General features: G+C 35.0%; 3 protein-coding genes and 1 pseudogene across 4 annotated transcripts in view; 1 reads left to right on the top strand and 3 right to left on the bottom strand. All coding sequences in view use genetic code 12, as the record gives it.

Annotated features, from left to right (window-relative positions):
- Positions 1-2,498: 2,498 nt before the first annotated feature.
- J8A68_002089 (uncharacterized protein) lies at positions 2,499-4,853 on the bottom strand (the record flags this gene model as incomplete). The annotated part of the gene is made up of 1 exon (XM_049405802.1): positions 2,499-4,853. One exon carries the CDS (start codon positions 4,851-4,853, stop codon positions 2,499-2,501), a length of 2,355 nt encoding a protein of 784 aa, XP_049264647.1.
- A 1,870-nt stretch (positions 4,854-6,723) lies between these two features.
- On the bottom strand, positions 6,724-9,183 carry J8A68_002088 (uncharacterized protein; the record flags this gene model as incomplete). Its single annotated transcript, XM_049405801.1, has 1 exon — positions 6,724-9,183. The coding sequence occupies one exon, from the start codon at positions 9,181-9,183 to the stop codon at positions 6,724-6,726; it is 2,460 nt and encodes an 819-aa protein (XP_049264646.1).
- Positions 9,184-12,069: 2,886 nt separating this feature from the next.
- Positions 12,070-12,845, top strand: J8A68_002087 (annotated as a pseudogene). The gene is made up of 2 exons: positions 12,070-12,268; positions 12,736-12,845. Coding segments are annotated over exons 1-2 (309 nt in total).
- Positions 12,846-13,920: 1,075 nt separating this feature from the next.
- J8A68_002086 (uncharacterized protein) overlaps positions 13,921-15,637 on the bottom strand; it is a gene marked incomplete at both ends in the record, with an annotated part of 4,343 nt that continues 2,626 nt past the window's right edge. The window contains one exon of the mRNA XM_049405800.1: positions 13,921-15,608. Coding sequence (XP_049264645.1) covers positions 13,921-15,608 — 1,688 coding nt within the window. The remainder of the gene's footprint in view (positions 15,609-15,637) is intronic.

The raw sequence follows: 15,637 nt of genomic DNA, 5'->3' as shown, positions 1-15,637 counted from the left end.
TACCTAATTAACAAACAAGAAAAAATTACATACAATTTGGCAATTACGACCTTCCTGGTCTTTTTGTATTCAATTTCACGCATTTAATTATAGATGTAAGTATTTGTTTGGATCGATAGAGGGCGGCAAGTCATGACAATGGTGCAGTTGGATTGGTCCTTCTAGTTCTTCAGCAATCCTAATTTAAGGTTTGAATATGAGGGGGCTCAGAAAGAAGTCAACGATAGCAACGTGTGGTATTGGATTGTCCTCCATTGTTTGTATCAACAAACTCTGAAAGTCATTGAAGGAGAGACTAGAAATGAATATTTGATCGAGATATGCTAGATAAATAGGTGGCGACAAATAACCAATTGTGCATAAAGATCTCGCCAAAACTTGTCAAGCGAACTCCTGAATTTTCGGCTCAGTAGTATCCAAGTATTATGCTTCAGACACAATGGAGGTAAACCCAGAGACGCCTTGAATCAAATAGGGTACTATTGTGTTAGTGATTTATAGTTTACAAATAATTTCAATAAATTTGCAGCAAATAAACCAATAAAATCTTGACAGAGAATTAAGGTTTTGGTCTTCACAATGAAAGTGAAGAGCCATTGTGGATGTCAGACAGGAAATGAAACAAGTAGCACCAGACAACGAGGATCAATACAGAAATCACAAGTCTTAGTAAATTTCATTCGCTTCTTCTTATCGCTTATCAAATTGGATCAGTACTAACAAACGATTCAGTTAAACTTACCACACACATTTAATTGTTTTTTCGGAACACCGATAAGCCCGGGTGGCAAAAGAGCCGCCGCACAGAAAAAAACTGTTGATAATCACAAACCTCCTTAACCTCAGCAAATTAAATAAGAGACAGCTAACTTAAACTAAAGAACTTAATACCCATTGTATACTAACAACAATGTAGTACTAAAAACAATACAGTCCTATGAACCACTGTGAAATCTCCTTTTCTAGTGAACGCTTACTAGAAAGCTACCAATAGTAGCCGCTTACACAACCTTTCCAATATCGAATAACAACCACCTTAAGAACAACTCTGTCTCTAACAAGTACAATCATAACCAGCAATAACAAATAAGATCACCATAGCAAGTCCTACCAAGTAAGTCAGTGACAATAGTATTCATGAAAAGAAATTGAAAGTGTGAAAAAGACCTTTTTTCAAACTACCATTCACATTTACCAACCACGTGGGAACATGAAATTGGTAACAAAGTGTCATTTGCGCCGAAAGGGACTAAATCATTTGTAGTCAAAAACCATCTCTCGACGTTTTGTTAAGAGATTACATAGTTAAGCTCATTTGCCCTTTCTGCATCTGTGTGAGGGCAAGTGAAATAATGCCCACCCATAAAGGTAGCAACGTGGGGTTCTGGATGTGCTCCATTGTACTTGACAACAGCTACTAAACCTTATTGAAGAAGATGAAGACCTTGCAATATTCATTGGGTATTCGAACGGGTCATCAAATGTGGCAGATAAATGGGTGGCGACAAATAACCGCTTATGCATAAAGATCTCGCCAAAACTTGTCAAGCGAACCCCTGAATTCTCGGCCCAGTAGTATGCAAGTTTCTCTCACAATGGAGTAAACCCCGAGACGCCTTGAATCAAATAGGTTACTATTGTTTTACTGATTTAAACTTTACAAGTAATTTTAATAAATCTTGAGCAAATAAACCAATGAAATCTTGTAAGAGAATTAAGGTTCAGTGTTCACAATGAAAGTGAAGAGCCATTGTCGTTGTCAGACAGGTTAACGAAATGAAACACGCAGCACCAGGCAACGAGGATCAACAAAGGAATCACAGGTCTTACTAAATTGCATTCGCTTCGTCTTATCGCTTATCAAATTGGATCAGATTATTTACTAACAAACAAGTCGGTTAAAGTTACCCGGACTTAATGCCTATCATTTTTTTTCGGATCACCGATAAGAGCGGGTGGCAAAAGAGCCGACGTGCAGGAAAAAAGTGTTGATAATTTCAAACCTCCTTAAACTCCACAAGTTAAATAAGACACAGCCAAATCAAACTAAAGAACTTAATATCCATTGTACTAGCAACAACAAAGTACTAGTAACAACAATACAGTCCTATGAACTACTGTGAAATCTCCTTTACTAGTGAACGCTTAATAGAAAGCTGGCGATAGTAGTCGCTTACACAACATTTCCAATATGGAATAACAACCATCTAAAGAACAACTCTGTCTCTAACAAGTACAATCTTAACCAGCAAGAACAAATAAGATCACCATAGCAAGTCGTACCAAGTAAGTCATTGACAATGGTATTCATGAAAAGAAATTGAAAGTGTGGAAAAGTCAAATGAAAAATTGACCTTTTTTCAAACATCCATACACATTTACCAACCACGTGGGAACATGAAATTGGTAACAAAGTCTCATTTGCGCCGAAAGGGACTAAATCATTTGTAGTCAAAAACCATCTCTCGACGTTTTGTTAAGAGATTACATAGTTAAGCTCATTTGCATCCAAACATCCTTCCATAGTGGCATTTGTACCCAATTCTAAACATAAAAACATGGTTTGATTTCACAAATTTATCAATACAATTATCAAGCTCAACTCTCTTGGCTTTTGGAAACTCTTGATTTCTAAGTCTTCTCTTGACAAAATTCCGAACCAGCCCCAAAGAATCTGCTCTCGAATCGAGTGCCAGAATACCTCCTACCTCGTTAGGATCTTCATCAGATAAAGTAGCTAAATCAATTTGGGTAAAATCACATCTTGAGAATTGGTCCGATACATGACGAATACAATTCCAGTAGTTGTTTGGAAAAATGGAACTTATTTCTGGAACCAGTTCGACATCAATGATTTCTATAGCATACTTATAAGGAAAAGTATAACCATTGGTACCAACTTCCAACTGAAGATCGTCCGTATTGTCATCTGTATTGTTAATAATTGTATTCAAAATGTGTTCGCAATAATTCTCAAATGGATAATCTCTATCACAAGTACATTCGTAGGAATAATCACCATTATGTATGACCTCGTAAGAATCATAGTCACCTTTCAACTTAATATAAGAAATCCCTGGATTAAGAGGGGATGGATTAAAATCTTCAGCAGATGTATCTTTCTGCTTTCTCAATAACTTCAATGTATCATCTTCAATTCTTGACAAAAGTCTAGGAGTCTTCCTATCCATAACTTCTGAAATGGTGCTACGAATATCAGTGACAACGGTGACAAGAACATCTAGAAGGTTGGAGAAATGTTTCCATTTGAGATGGCCAATGTATTCATCTCTTACCTTATCATGAAACTTGTAAACAAAGTTATTAGATTCTTGGGGAATTGCTGAATATGCCAGTAACCAATAACCCTTTAATTCAAACCAACCTTCTAAACAATCAATCCAATGAGGTGAACCAGAATATTCTAGCATGAAACGCAGCCATTCGTTCGCAACCAACAGTCTATCTTTGAGATTGGCAATGCGAAAGAATTCAATTAGGAGGGATGCCTTAGATAAATCTGGTATCTTCTCAAAACGAACCCACCCTTGTGAAAGCGAACTGTTCATTGATAAGGGACAAAATCTGATTGGTATCTGAGGGAGAATTTTTTTAATGGACTTCAAGAATTCAAACTGACATTCGATAACTAACCCCCTTGCATCCTTGAAGCAATCCTTTGCTCTTTCAAACAAATAATCCAAGGTGACGTCACAAACCAAATTTGTCACCATGAAAACTTTTGGACTTTCTCTCCCAGTAATACTACAACGTGATAAGACACTTACCAATGTAATAGTACCATCGTAGTCCTTAAGATTCTTTGGACGAATAATATCACAAGGCAACCCATCGATAGAAGCTACATGTAAAATTTCCTTCTCGCTTGCAGGTGAATACATGAGTACTATAGACCATGGCTTACCCTCAACTTTATCAAATTCTTTAAAAGACGCATCTTCAAACACTGATTGCTTTGATTTAAAAGATTCAAAAACCTCCGAATGAATGTCAAATTGATGAACTCTATAATAAATGTGCTTATGGAAAAGGTAAATCAGATTGTGGTATTTCTCAAATAAATCTTTCTGGTGTGCAACATAATTTCCAATTTCCTTCTTCTTGATTTCATCCCAATTTAAACGTGTATAATTATCAAGTATAAATTTCTGCATTCTTAAATCCTCTTGATGGTCATTGAAATAACCATCAGTCACACAATCGTGGGGGTCGTGACGAAATCGCCACAATAATAACCATTTACCATCCTTGAAGAACAATTTGATAAAGGCCTTACAAGGTTGGGTATCAGACAAGACTCCAGGATGTTTGGTTTTTTTGAATCGATGATGTTTGCATTTGAAGTGGTTGGAATCATACCCATGTGAGAACCATAGCAGAATTTGTTGAATGACATAAAGAACACGAAAAAGATCATCATCACCAACAATCTCATAGGTATAAACATCTTCGCTGCAATCAAAGTCTGGTAGTGTTGATACTAGATTCAAAAATTTGTCTCCAATACTCGAAGATGGAGATGAGTTATTTATTTTAAATTGATTCTTCACAATAACCCTTAAAATATCGCCTGACATAAAGACATCACAAAGACGATAATCAGGATCTAAATCGCTAACATGCTTATCTTGAAATCCTTTAATCTGGAGCTTATCTTCAGCGGGATACAACTTTCTGTACCTCGTTTCAATATGTTGTTTAAATTCGTTAAGATCGTTTGTTGGATCTGCCAAAAGTAGAAGATGTTTACAAACAATGGGGTCTATTGTGCTAGTTGGTTCATTTTCATAATTCAATGGAATAATGAGTATCTCTAACTTTAGCTTGGTCATCTCTGGTTGTGCGAGCTACTTATTATTAGTTTGCTTTTGAAAGTACACGCTCAGTTCTCTCTTCTCAGCTGACCCAGCAAACTTTTTCTGAGGGACAATTCAAGAACGAGAATGATAAGGGGAGAAAAAAAAACAGGGATATGCTAGCGATTGGCTGATGAGTTTGTGCGGGTAATTTACAGTAAAGCGTACGAAAAATACTCCTTTAGATGGTATTTAGTACAGGGCATAGTTATCTTATTCTTATATTCACTATCTATACATAGATCTAACGGACCTATTATTTTCTATGACGGATTTTCTTGTTTCTCGCATTAATCAGCATTTCTTACACGAGCTCACATTATTTACAAATCTAGAAATTGTACTTGTTTTCAAGATGCGATAACTATTAGAATTGGTTGTTTCAGAAAGACCGCGATTTCGGATAAGGAATACAATATAGTCTAGTTGTTTGACACCCTATTAGAGGAGTGTTAGAGCCCTAATTTGTACAAAATTATATTCACTTAAGTCGCTCCTGATATAGATAAAAAATGGGTATACAAAACTACGTTCTTATCTCTGATCGATTTTTTTTTGTTTGATCCAGATAGCACGTGCCGCTGGTGATATTTTTTGCTGTGTAAAACAAGAACGCGAATGTCGTCACCATGATCCCTCCACCGATTTCAACGCACAAAAATTAAATGCGATAATATGCAGGCAGAAATCACATTTGGTTTTTTTACCGAGACGACATACATTTTTCTTTTAGTCTCATAAATCTTCATTCCTACTCACAATCTTTATGGTACCCAAGAAAGACCGGATAACATCAAAGAATACAGCTTATCAATCAATATAGTTACTCAGTCAATTATCATTTTTGGATCTGACAATTCTACCAAGTTAAAATTTCCAAGGATTACGTACATCAGATAGAATGAGAAATGCCGAAAGATGATGCAATTAATGTAATATTACTAATCAGAGGGAAATGACTACATTAAATATAGACAATGACACTACATATAGACAATAACCTAGAATAATTGCTTGCGAAACTTGAAATGTTCTAAAAATCAACTTATCCAACTTCATTATTGTGAACTCGATTTGGATGGTTGTTTTAGTTTAATGGTTGAACTTATTTAGGAATAGTGATAATCATTAGATATGACATCAGTTAACCAAATATTCCGGTCTGGAGGTGAACCTGCAAAAAGTAATGTTCATATAATTTTCAATCTCATTACATATTTTGGAACCCAGATTTAATTTGTTGTCCAGTAGTGGAGATCAATATCGATATTCTCCCAATCCATGACAATGCTGTAATAAAGATGCCTATCAACCTTCGGTGTATCCTTCTCCATCTTTCTTCGATTGCAACAAGAGTATTATCCAGCTCACTCTAAATAAAGCAATGAGACTTCTCCGGCATTATGAATTGTTCGTGAATTCTCACGTCGGATTCAAATTAAGAATGGTTTAAATTTGATCCAGAGAAATTTGTTTTCCAATTGCTTCAAACTACATGTTTTACTGACCGTGAACAGGTAATATGCGATTCACATGAAATATTTTGCCTTTGACATCGGAACAATGGAAGCGAGGTCCGGTATTCCTTGTCTTTAGTGGCGGTTCCGAAATTTCTGTAATAAATTTGTGATTCTGGATGTCTTTTACAATTCTTCAATATAAACAAAAATACCCTTTACCGTAAAGGTAATTATTAATTGATATGTAGGCACGCTAGGTGAATTTCCCCAGTCTCCGTACACGTAGCAAACTTTAACTATACAGTAGAAGCTATCAATTCGGTGCAACCCTAATAATATGTCAGATAAAACACTGGTTCCGGTTGTTTTTCTCTGTATGTCTCAAATCACGCTACTCGGGGCCTCTTGTCAGGTGGCCCAACTGATAAAACATGTTCATTTCCTCTTCGCCGCTCTTGACCACCAATCGGGGTACCTTGTGAAATTCCCATAAACAAAAAGAAGTTATTGAAAAATATCTTTACATCCAACTGACTATGGTTCGATATTGGCATTCTTCGCGCGAATGTCAAAGCTTTAGTTCTACCTTTCCTAATATCTTCCACGTCCTTTAGGAATGCAGTATAATAGTCTAATCCACCTGGCATCTCTTCTTTTATAAACCATGCAATACTGCGTCTAAGAATATTCGCATTTAAAACATCTCTTTGATCTATGTCCAACAATTTAGCTTGAAAACTATTTAAGTCTTGAAGTGTAAGTAATCTTCCATGTCGAGAAACAAAAAGAAATGTCTTGTAGAAGGTGATCTCTATTTCTTCTGGGGCCAACCCTTGCTTCCCGTTAAATTCCTCTGAAATCGATGGGAAGTTAGGTTGAAGAATTCGAATGTATAATCCTCTTACTGCTGTGACATGAACTATGATGAATTTGGTTACTAAATTTGTTGTATAACATAATCTTCTGAAAAATTGTTTGCCCTTTACGTAGTTCTGTCGTATCAACACTGATCCATCCATGAAGACCATATCCCTATTGCTGTAATCATCTCCAAGAATCTTAATTCGAAATATTTCTGCGGGCTTGAATATATTGGCACAAGATAGAAGCATCATACATGCAAGCGCCTTCGTCATCTCATCGATAGTACTTAATATTTTCCTCCTCTCAACATCGTCAAGACCATGTGTAAAAAAATAACCATTTTCCACTCCTTCATTTAATGATAATCGTGTGTAGTCGTGGCCCGATACACTTTTATAGTCTTCAAACACCTCGCTCATCAAAACATTGCTTCCGGTAATACGGCATAGATCTTCGAATTTTTCTTGATAAAAGCAAGCTGATTTGTAATAGGTGTCCGATATATAATCCTTATCCACTGTGATCCCATTTACAAAGCACCTACCTAGTTTCCCACTTCCCTCTACAATTACCCTATGCTTAATTTGATCTTTTAGTAAACTTGAATAGAAAGTCGCAAGGAAACTCCAACCCATATATTCAGGTTCCCATATGCCTTTAGAAAATTTGCTCATCTGTTGGTTTGATGTTCGAAGAAATATAACAAATTTGTAGACGTTCCTAATTGCCTCTAGCTTCACCAAGAGTGTGGGTAAACGATAAACTTTCCCGTCTGAAAATCTTCTAAGGTACGGATATGACAAAGCTTTTAAAAACGCAGCGCCATTAATTGAATTAAAATGAATGAATAGATCGGTTACTTTCTCAACTCTTTCGTCCTCGTTTGCTTGGATTAAATTTAGTAGAACGAGTTTATCTTCGCTGGTACAGGAATCTACAATGAAAGGAAAGTTTCCAAAATAATGAAGCAAATTATAAAATTGTCCGAAGTAGGTGGAGTATGTGTTCACTACTCCTTCATCATAATCTTTGAATATATCTTCATCACCAATGGGAGAGTGAAATAAGCTTGATCTAGCATCATTCATAACTCGGGTATTTATCAATCTGTAAATATCACTACCCTCTTTCATCTTATTTGAATCAATCCCCTCCAAAAGATATTCGAAATCGAGATTGCTGAATGTAAAACCTTGAAATATTGTATCTATAGTATTTTTTGGCCTACCCCTTGTTTCCCTGCAGCTTAGATCGATATGATTCTCATTCGACTTTCGTTCTCTTGGAACATAAATAACAAAGGATTGCTTGAGACCAATGACAACTTTTGCACCTTTAATCTGTTGATATACTGTCTTTTTCAATGGATTTCTTACATATCTTCTGTATCTATTAGCATCATTTCCTACAATTTCAGTTTGGAAGTTTCTGGGAGTAACATATTCCCATAAGATATTGTGAGGGAAAGCAAGCAACCGAGTGTTATTATTGTATTTCGAACTTAAATCAATCAATGGATGACCTCTTTCTTTGAGATACCTAAGGACTTGACCATTGTTTCTCCGGAACCCAACAGAAGGGTTCACGATGTTTCTGTTTTCATCAATAAGCAAACCATGAAGATAAATAAATCTTTTATACAGTTTTCGTTTGAATTCCATAAGATATACCATTTTATCTTCGCCCAAAATAGTAGAACGGGGAAATGGTCTAGTGTCTCCTTCTGCAATATCTTCAAGAGTTAAATCTCCAGTAAGTCTTCTACAAATATTTTCATAAAGGTTTGGTTGAGTTTCTTGCTCTTCATGGATATCTTCTTCCTCTATATGAGTCGCAGGGGTTAATTCTAGGACTGACCTTTGTCTACGAGGAGTATTGATTTGTACCAGATTATCTTCCAAATCATCATCTGTAATATCTAAGTCTTGAAGAAATAGGACAGCAGTTGCCAACGCATTTTCTATTATATCTTGATGGTCCATAGTTGACAAATGATTACAAAGAATGGCGTTGTTTCAAATTGAACACAAATATTAAAAGAAGAATGTTTGCGTATAAACTTAAATTTAAATCTAATACATTCATGGTGGGTTGGTAGCGCGATGGAAAATTCCAGTAAGAAGGAAAAATTGTGTATCCTGTCTCGTCATTAAATTGAATCTATAATTTATATATGTTTATCTTCTTGTAGAAAATATGGGGTCTTGATAGAAATAATAAATTTCGTATATTATAAGATATCTTCTAAAGAGAGGCTTTCATAGAGGCTTATTTAAAAAACTTAACTACTTTGTTCAATTGTTCATAAAATTTTCATACTTAATAACTGGTGAATCATAATGACCAAATAAATGTAATCCAATAAGCAAGATATTATGGCCAATTGGGTAGAAGATCCATTTAGAAATAGAAGTAGAATGAGAATCCAAGTTGCAAGATTTAAGATTCAATCGAGTTACCAGGATAATACATATTGAAATAGCGACAAGAAGCCAAACGCAATATCCCCAGGTTTGATGGAAGATCGAGATGAAGAATCAAAAAGATAAGGAAGCATCAACAGCAGGAGCAGAAGAAGAGGAAACCGTAGCATTATTAGCGTTAGCAGAAGAACAACAAGAAGAAGCATAATAAGAAAATTAAGAATTAGACATTGCAGGTATAAGAACAAAAACCAAACAGAATTATAAATTATTTAGAACACAAGCATCTGCGGAATATATCATTATAAAAGAAATTAGCGAAATCAAGAAACATATTAGGATGATAATGAATCGACCAAGATGAAGATATTATACAATCAAAAAGATTCTCTAATGAACTATAGCTAACCTACTATAATACTGCATTGTATACCTTGTTCTGCCAACATATCAAAACTTCTGCAATTTAAAGGGTGTTACCAATACAGATGCTTCAATTTATAAAGGCCGATAATCTTCAATTTTATTAAGATAGGTTTATTTATCTGTATTCAATGGTTTTATGATTCACTGTTACATGGATGGATACTTTTCTCTATAATTATTTGCACAATCACCACCTATCAATGCACGAATATTAAATACTTTTTTAACTTCAAGTGATTAAATTAATAATTCATTTCATTTCATCATTTCTACTTCTAAACACGTATGTGCAATCACCCACTACTTCCTTTTGATATGATCTTATTTTATCTGTGAAATTTCAACTGTTGAATTTTTTTTATTCTATTTGTGCTGCTTTTGAATCTTCCTTCCCAGTTTCGATATGTGATATATATCGATGTATTTGATTTATCGGTGATAAAGCATTATCTTCTGTTTTGTAATAAGAAGAATGCACTTAAATTAAATTAATAATATGGATAAACTCCCAAGTTGGTGGATGCTACTAAATCAACATAAATTTTGAGAATCAATCAATCGATTCCAGAATATTCTCCATTCTATCGTAAGGCTTCTGCTTCATCTCAATCGATCGTTGCAACCTTTGCCTCTCCAGTTCTTTGTGATTGTTTCTCCTTCAGCTCCACCTATCAAAAATAGCATGGATTTTTGATGATTATTCTTCAAATATTGACGGATTTTTGTTTAGGGCAAGACAAGAAACCTCTTAATAATTTCACAATACTCTAATTATATTAACATTTGATTAATTAGATGGATTAATAGTGAAAGTTGATTTATCTGTATTTTTAAAGATTGTGTAAGTGATTGAAATTAATCAACTAACTAACCAATCTATTTATAATAATTCATCAGGTGGTACTGTAGAATTATCTCAATGATTCAACTTGGGATGCTAAAGGATTCTTCTACTGCTAAATGATTGTTGTTGTTGTAGAGATTTGTGGTCTAACAACAAATGAATTGGAAGTGGAATTCAAAAAAAAAAAAAAATCTGGAAACGAGAGTAATGAAATTTGATTTTTAAGTAAGGAAATTAGAATTTAATTCATTTGTAGATCATCATTTAATCACCAATGCCTACAACCATCAATCAGTACATCAATAATATAATTCTACTGTTCTTGCTTTCAGCATAGCCAAAACAGGAAGCCATTTAATATTTCAAACCCTGTACATGCAGAACGAACATCTATTTCATCTGTTTTAAATAATGAGCTCAGTTATTGAACCAGGTTTACAACGTTTATCCACATAATCCAATTCAATTTCCTTCAATTAATTTGAATTGAATACCAAATCAATTCCCAAAATTAATTGTGAATTCTATTAGATTATTCCAGTCTTGAAATGAATTTTGAATTCAATACGCAGACCATTTATTTTTAAAATAAATGAAATTGAAGGACGAACCATTCAAGAAACAAGAAAGCATCTTGAGAAAGAGGGTGAATGACCGAATTTATTTTCAACCACTCCAAAACCACCACAGGACAGTGCTTTCAAATATCAGATCGAAACTGTAAATGAAATTCCAGTTTTATGAGATGAAAATTATGCAACACCACAAGAGAAGAGGTAATTAAAGAGTTTATGGATGAAAGATAGTAGGCAGGTATTTTGGTTGCCACAGTTGAAGAATATTAATATAAATCGAGATCACGAAATGCTCATAAGAAGTTTGTGAACAACATTTAAGCGTCCAACCAAAACTCATGATCATCATTCGCAATAAATGGGTAACGGATAATTACGGATATAATTGAAAATTCCCAAATTTAAATACTGTTTATTAACAATACGAACTACATACGAGAAAAAGATACCTACTTAAAGTACAATTAAGAAGCCAAAACAGACAACAAGAATCCAAAAATATTTGAAGTGATACAGCCATTTGGGAAAATAGCTAAATTTTCACTGCTCCCTGTCGATGTGTTGGACAGAACACTCGAAGTTTCTTACACTGTCCTTGATATGACCCAAGATATCTCCCCTTCAATTGTAGTTACAGGTGCAACTGTTCCTGCGGCAGACGAAAGAGCATCAGAAATTATTTCTGGCATAATCAATGTATTTGCACCAACCACCGAACATAAGGAGCTTGCCAAAAAACTGTTGACATCCCTTCCTTCACAGTTTTCGGCTATACATTGGCCCATCAATCCTGCCCACTGTGACATAAAACAGAAGCATCATGTATCCCAATAAGGTCAAGGCGTATTTCCTGCATCAGTCTTTACTCAATTTTTTGCACACAGTTGTAGTAAATCAATAATTGGATCAGCAAAGCCATTGATACTTGCGGTTTTGGGGATTTTGGGATAAGTAGCAAAGTCCTTAGCAAAGACATGGGCTCAAATAAGTAAACCTAAGAAAGTACCACAATAAGTCATGTTTGTTTTTATAGTATGAGCGTTCAGAATGCCCTTGTAATAAGAATGACGAATGTCTATAGTATATGTATATATATATATACTGTTCTTAGGTATTAAAAATTAATTTTATTTATGTAATTAATAGTTGCAAAAATAAAATATTGATAAAAGTTTAAAATCTCAATAAAAAAGTGTTAAATTAGCAAATAATCCAAGGGCTTGGTTGTTGGTCGTCGCAAGTAAGTTATATTGTTGGAATAATGAGAGCAGGCTAATCCTGATCGAATTCCTGGAGAAACTGAATGGAAGGATTTGATGGAAACTATGAGAACTACAAACCCCATAGGATTAAGGGGGAATGTGGAAATAAATTAATCCAAGGACATTGTCGTTTTGAATTTGTGTCACAAAATAAGAATATTGATGAATGCCTATTATGGACAAGTATGTATCTTATGAGAAAAGTAAATTACTAACAATGAATGAACTTAATTAAATAATATTATAGAGGTTACCTAATAGATTAACTGATTACCAGATTAACAGATTAACAGATTTAACAGATTTAACAAATTAATTCGAACACAAACTTAAATGAATGAGCACAAAATAAATTATTAAGCAAATTTGGTGAGAAAAATTTGCTCATCCAATAATATAAAATTGGACGTAGATCCAAAATTAATGATTAACTTATATAGAATATTCTTCTTAACTAACTTAACTAATAAAATCAATTTGAATTGTTCATGTAAAAGAGAGACTCAAGAATCATATATTTTTATAACAAGAAATTATTTTTTTTTAACTTAAAATAAAAAATTAATTATTTTCTTAGTAGGGAAGTACTTATTGGATTGTTTGTTCTTGCAAAGAAATTTGTCACTGATTGTGTAGCGGCTAGTTCAAAAAGATAACTGATTGACTATAATTGATAAACAACGCGAATGCTCAATCTGGGGTTGCTTGCGTTGGAAAACCCGTTGCCAATCTATTCCTCCACGATTTTTAAAAGGCAAATTTCATAGATATATGTTTTAAACATTAATAATTTCAAGGAAGTGAATAGGTGTGGAGTGACCAAGATGCAAAGATAATTAAGTCGATTGTGGAGCCCCAGGATTTTTTTCTTTGTACCCAAATCTCCAATGACCCGATTACTCAGAGAGAAAGTAATTATCTTTCAATAGTTCCTCTATGGGTACAATTCTAGTCCAAGTCGAAGTGAGCCATTTGTTGCTATGCTATCCAAGTATTAAAAACTTACGTAACATGTATCTCAATGATACATTACTTCTACTTAAAGTATGTTCGTAAAAATCATGTACTTAAAAATATACTGAAAAGAAATATTGAAAATTATAAGATCTGCACAAATATTTAACTATATAAAAACAAAGTAATTCTTGATAATATAGCAGAGAATCAATTCTGACTTTAGGAAACAACATTATAAGGCATAGAAAAAGATGGCCAACACAATGTAGACGATATCTGAATAGTAAGAATATAGACCTCCATCAATGTAGGATAGCATTGTATGTTCAGTGATTGAGCGTGAATAGACTTTAGAAAGCGTCGTCCCAACACCCATCGTGGTAGTAATCCCTGAATTCATGTCCGTTGCATCTGGGTTTCTGCTGGCGGGGATTTCATCTTCTTTATCTTCTACTAGTTCACCGTCAAATCCATTTGATGCTGAAAGAGTTAACTTGTCACCATGCGCGTTTCCTGATAAGTTGTCGTTGTCCGGGTGACCCTTAGAATGGTTGTTACTTCCTCCATTTTCTTGAGCTTCATAAGTTGGATCGCCTAACATGCTTGTTACAACTTGGTATGTACTTTCTGTATCAGATTTAATGTATTCACCATCACCTTTCAAGTTTGCTGTTTCTTTGGGTTGAGAATCGGCCGTAGGATTTCCGTTAGTTCCCGTACCTTTTCCTTTCTGTTCACTTTCAGTCCTTCCAGAACTACCTCTATGTCCAGTACCATTTTCACTTGTAGAACGTAAACCATTTGCATCAGCTGTAACATTGGAATCAACACCGCCTTGTGTTTCTTCTCTTGAAGTTTCTCTGTTATTTCCTGTATCTCCACCGGACAGCCAGACCCTGCTTGTTTCACCTATTGTTGTATAAGTACCTAAATGGCCACCACCTGTTTCAGCTATTGTATCAATTGTGGTATATGTACTTAACTGGCTTCTATCATTTGAATCATAGCTTTGTTCTGCTTTAACGGTAGTCAAATTTGAACTTGTGAGACTTCGACTAGTTAAGTGATCCTCGGTATGGATAACTGATGATAATTCAATGGACCTGCTGCTGGTTGGTTGCTTATCTGATGAATCATGGACAGTGCTTGGTTGGCTGATGGTTGTTGTGTCCAGAGAAGCGTTTGTCCTCGCATAATCAGAATTTCCACCTGAAGATTCATCACTATGTGCCTGAGATCTAATAGTAGAAGAGAAGTCGTCCTTCGATGCAGTTGCATTAATGATTGAGTCTGATTCCGATCTGGATGCAGCATCATTGGTATTCAATGAATAAGTGTTCCCAATTGACTCGCCTCCGTCGTTGGATACAGTTGGGTTGATGGTTAAGTCTGATTCTGTTCTGGATGCATCATCAGCGGTATTCAATGAATTACTGTTCTCATTTGATTCACCACCATCGTTGGAAACAGTTGCACTGTTAGCTGACTCTGATTCGCTTCTGGATGCAGCATCATTGGTATTCAATGAATTGGTACTCATTGAATTGTTATTTTCTGCAGATTCACCATCATCGTCGGATTCGGTTGCCTTGACTGTTGAGTCAGCTTCTGTTCTGGTTGCAGCATCCTTGGTATTCAATGAATTAGTATTCCAATTTGATTCACCACCGTCGTCGGACTCGGTTACCTTGATTGTCGAGTCTGGTTCTGTTTTTGTTGCACCTTCGTCGGTATTCAGTGAATTAGTGTTCTCTGCAGATTCACCATCAGCGTCGGATTCGGTTGCCTTGACTATTGAGTCTGGTTCTGTTCTGGATGCAGCTTCATCGGTATTGAATGAATTACTGTTCCAATTTGATTCACCACCATCCTTCGATTCTGTTGCTTTGATTGTTGAGTCTGGTTCTGTTCTGGTTGCACCTTCGTCGGTATTCAATGAATTGGTATTC

This window comes from Hemisphaericaspora subhashii (assembly GCF_019202705.1).
Source record: "Hemisphaericaspora subhashii strain CBS 10753 chromosome Unknown scaffold63, whole genome shotgun sequence".
Lineage (NCBI taxonomy): Eukaryota > Fungi > Ascomycota > Pichiomycetes > Serinales > Debaryomycetaceae > Hemisphaericaspora > Hemisphaericaspora subhashii.
This window is presented reverse-complemented; position numbering and strand designations above follow the sequence as displayed.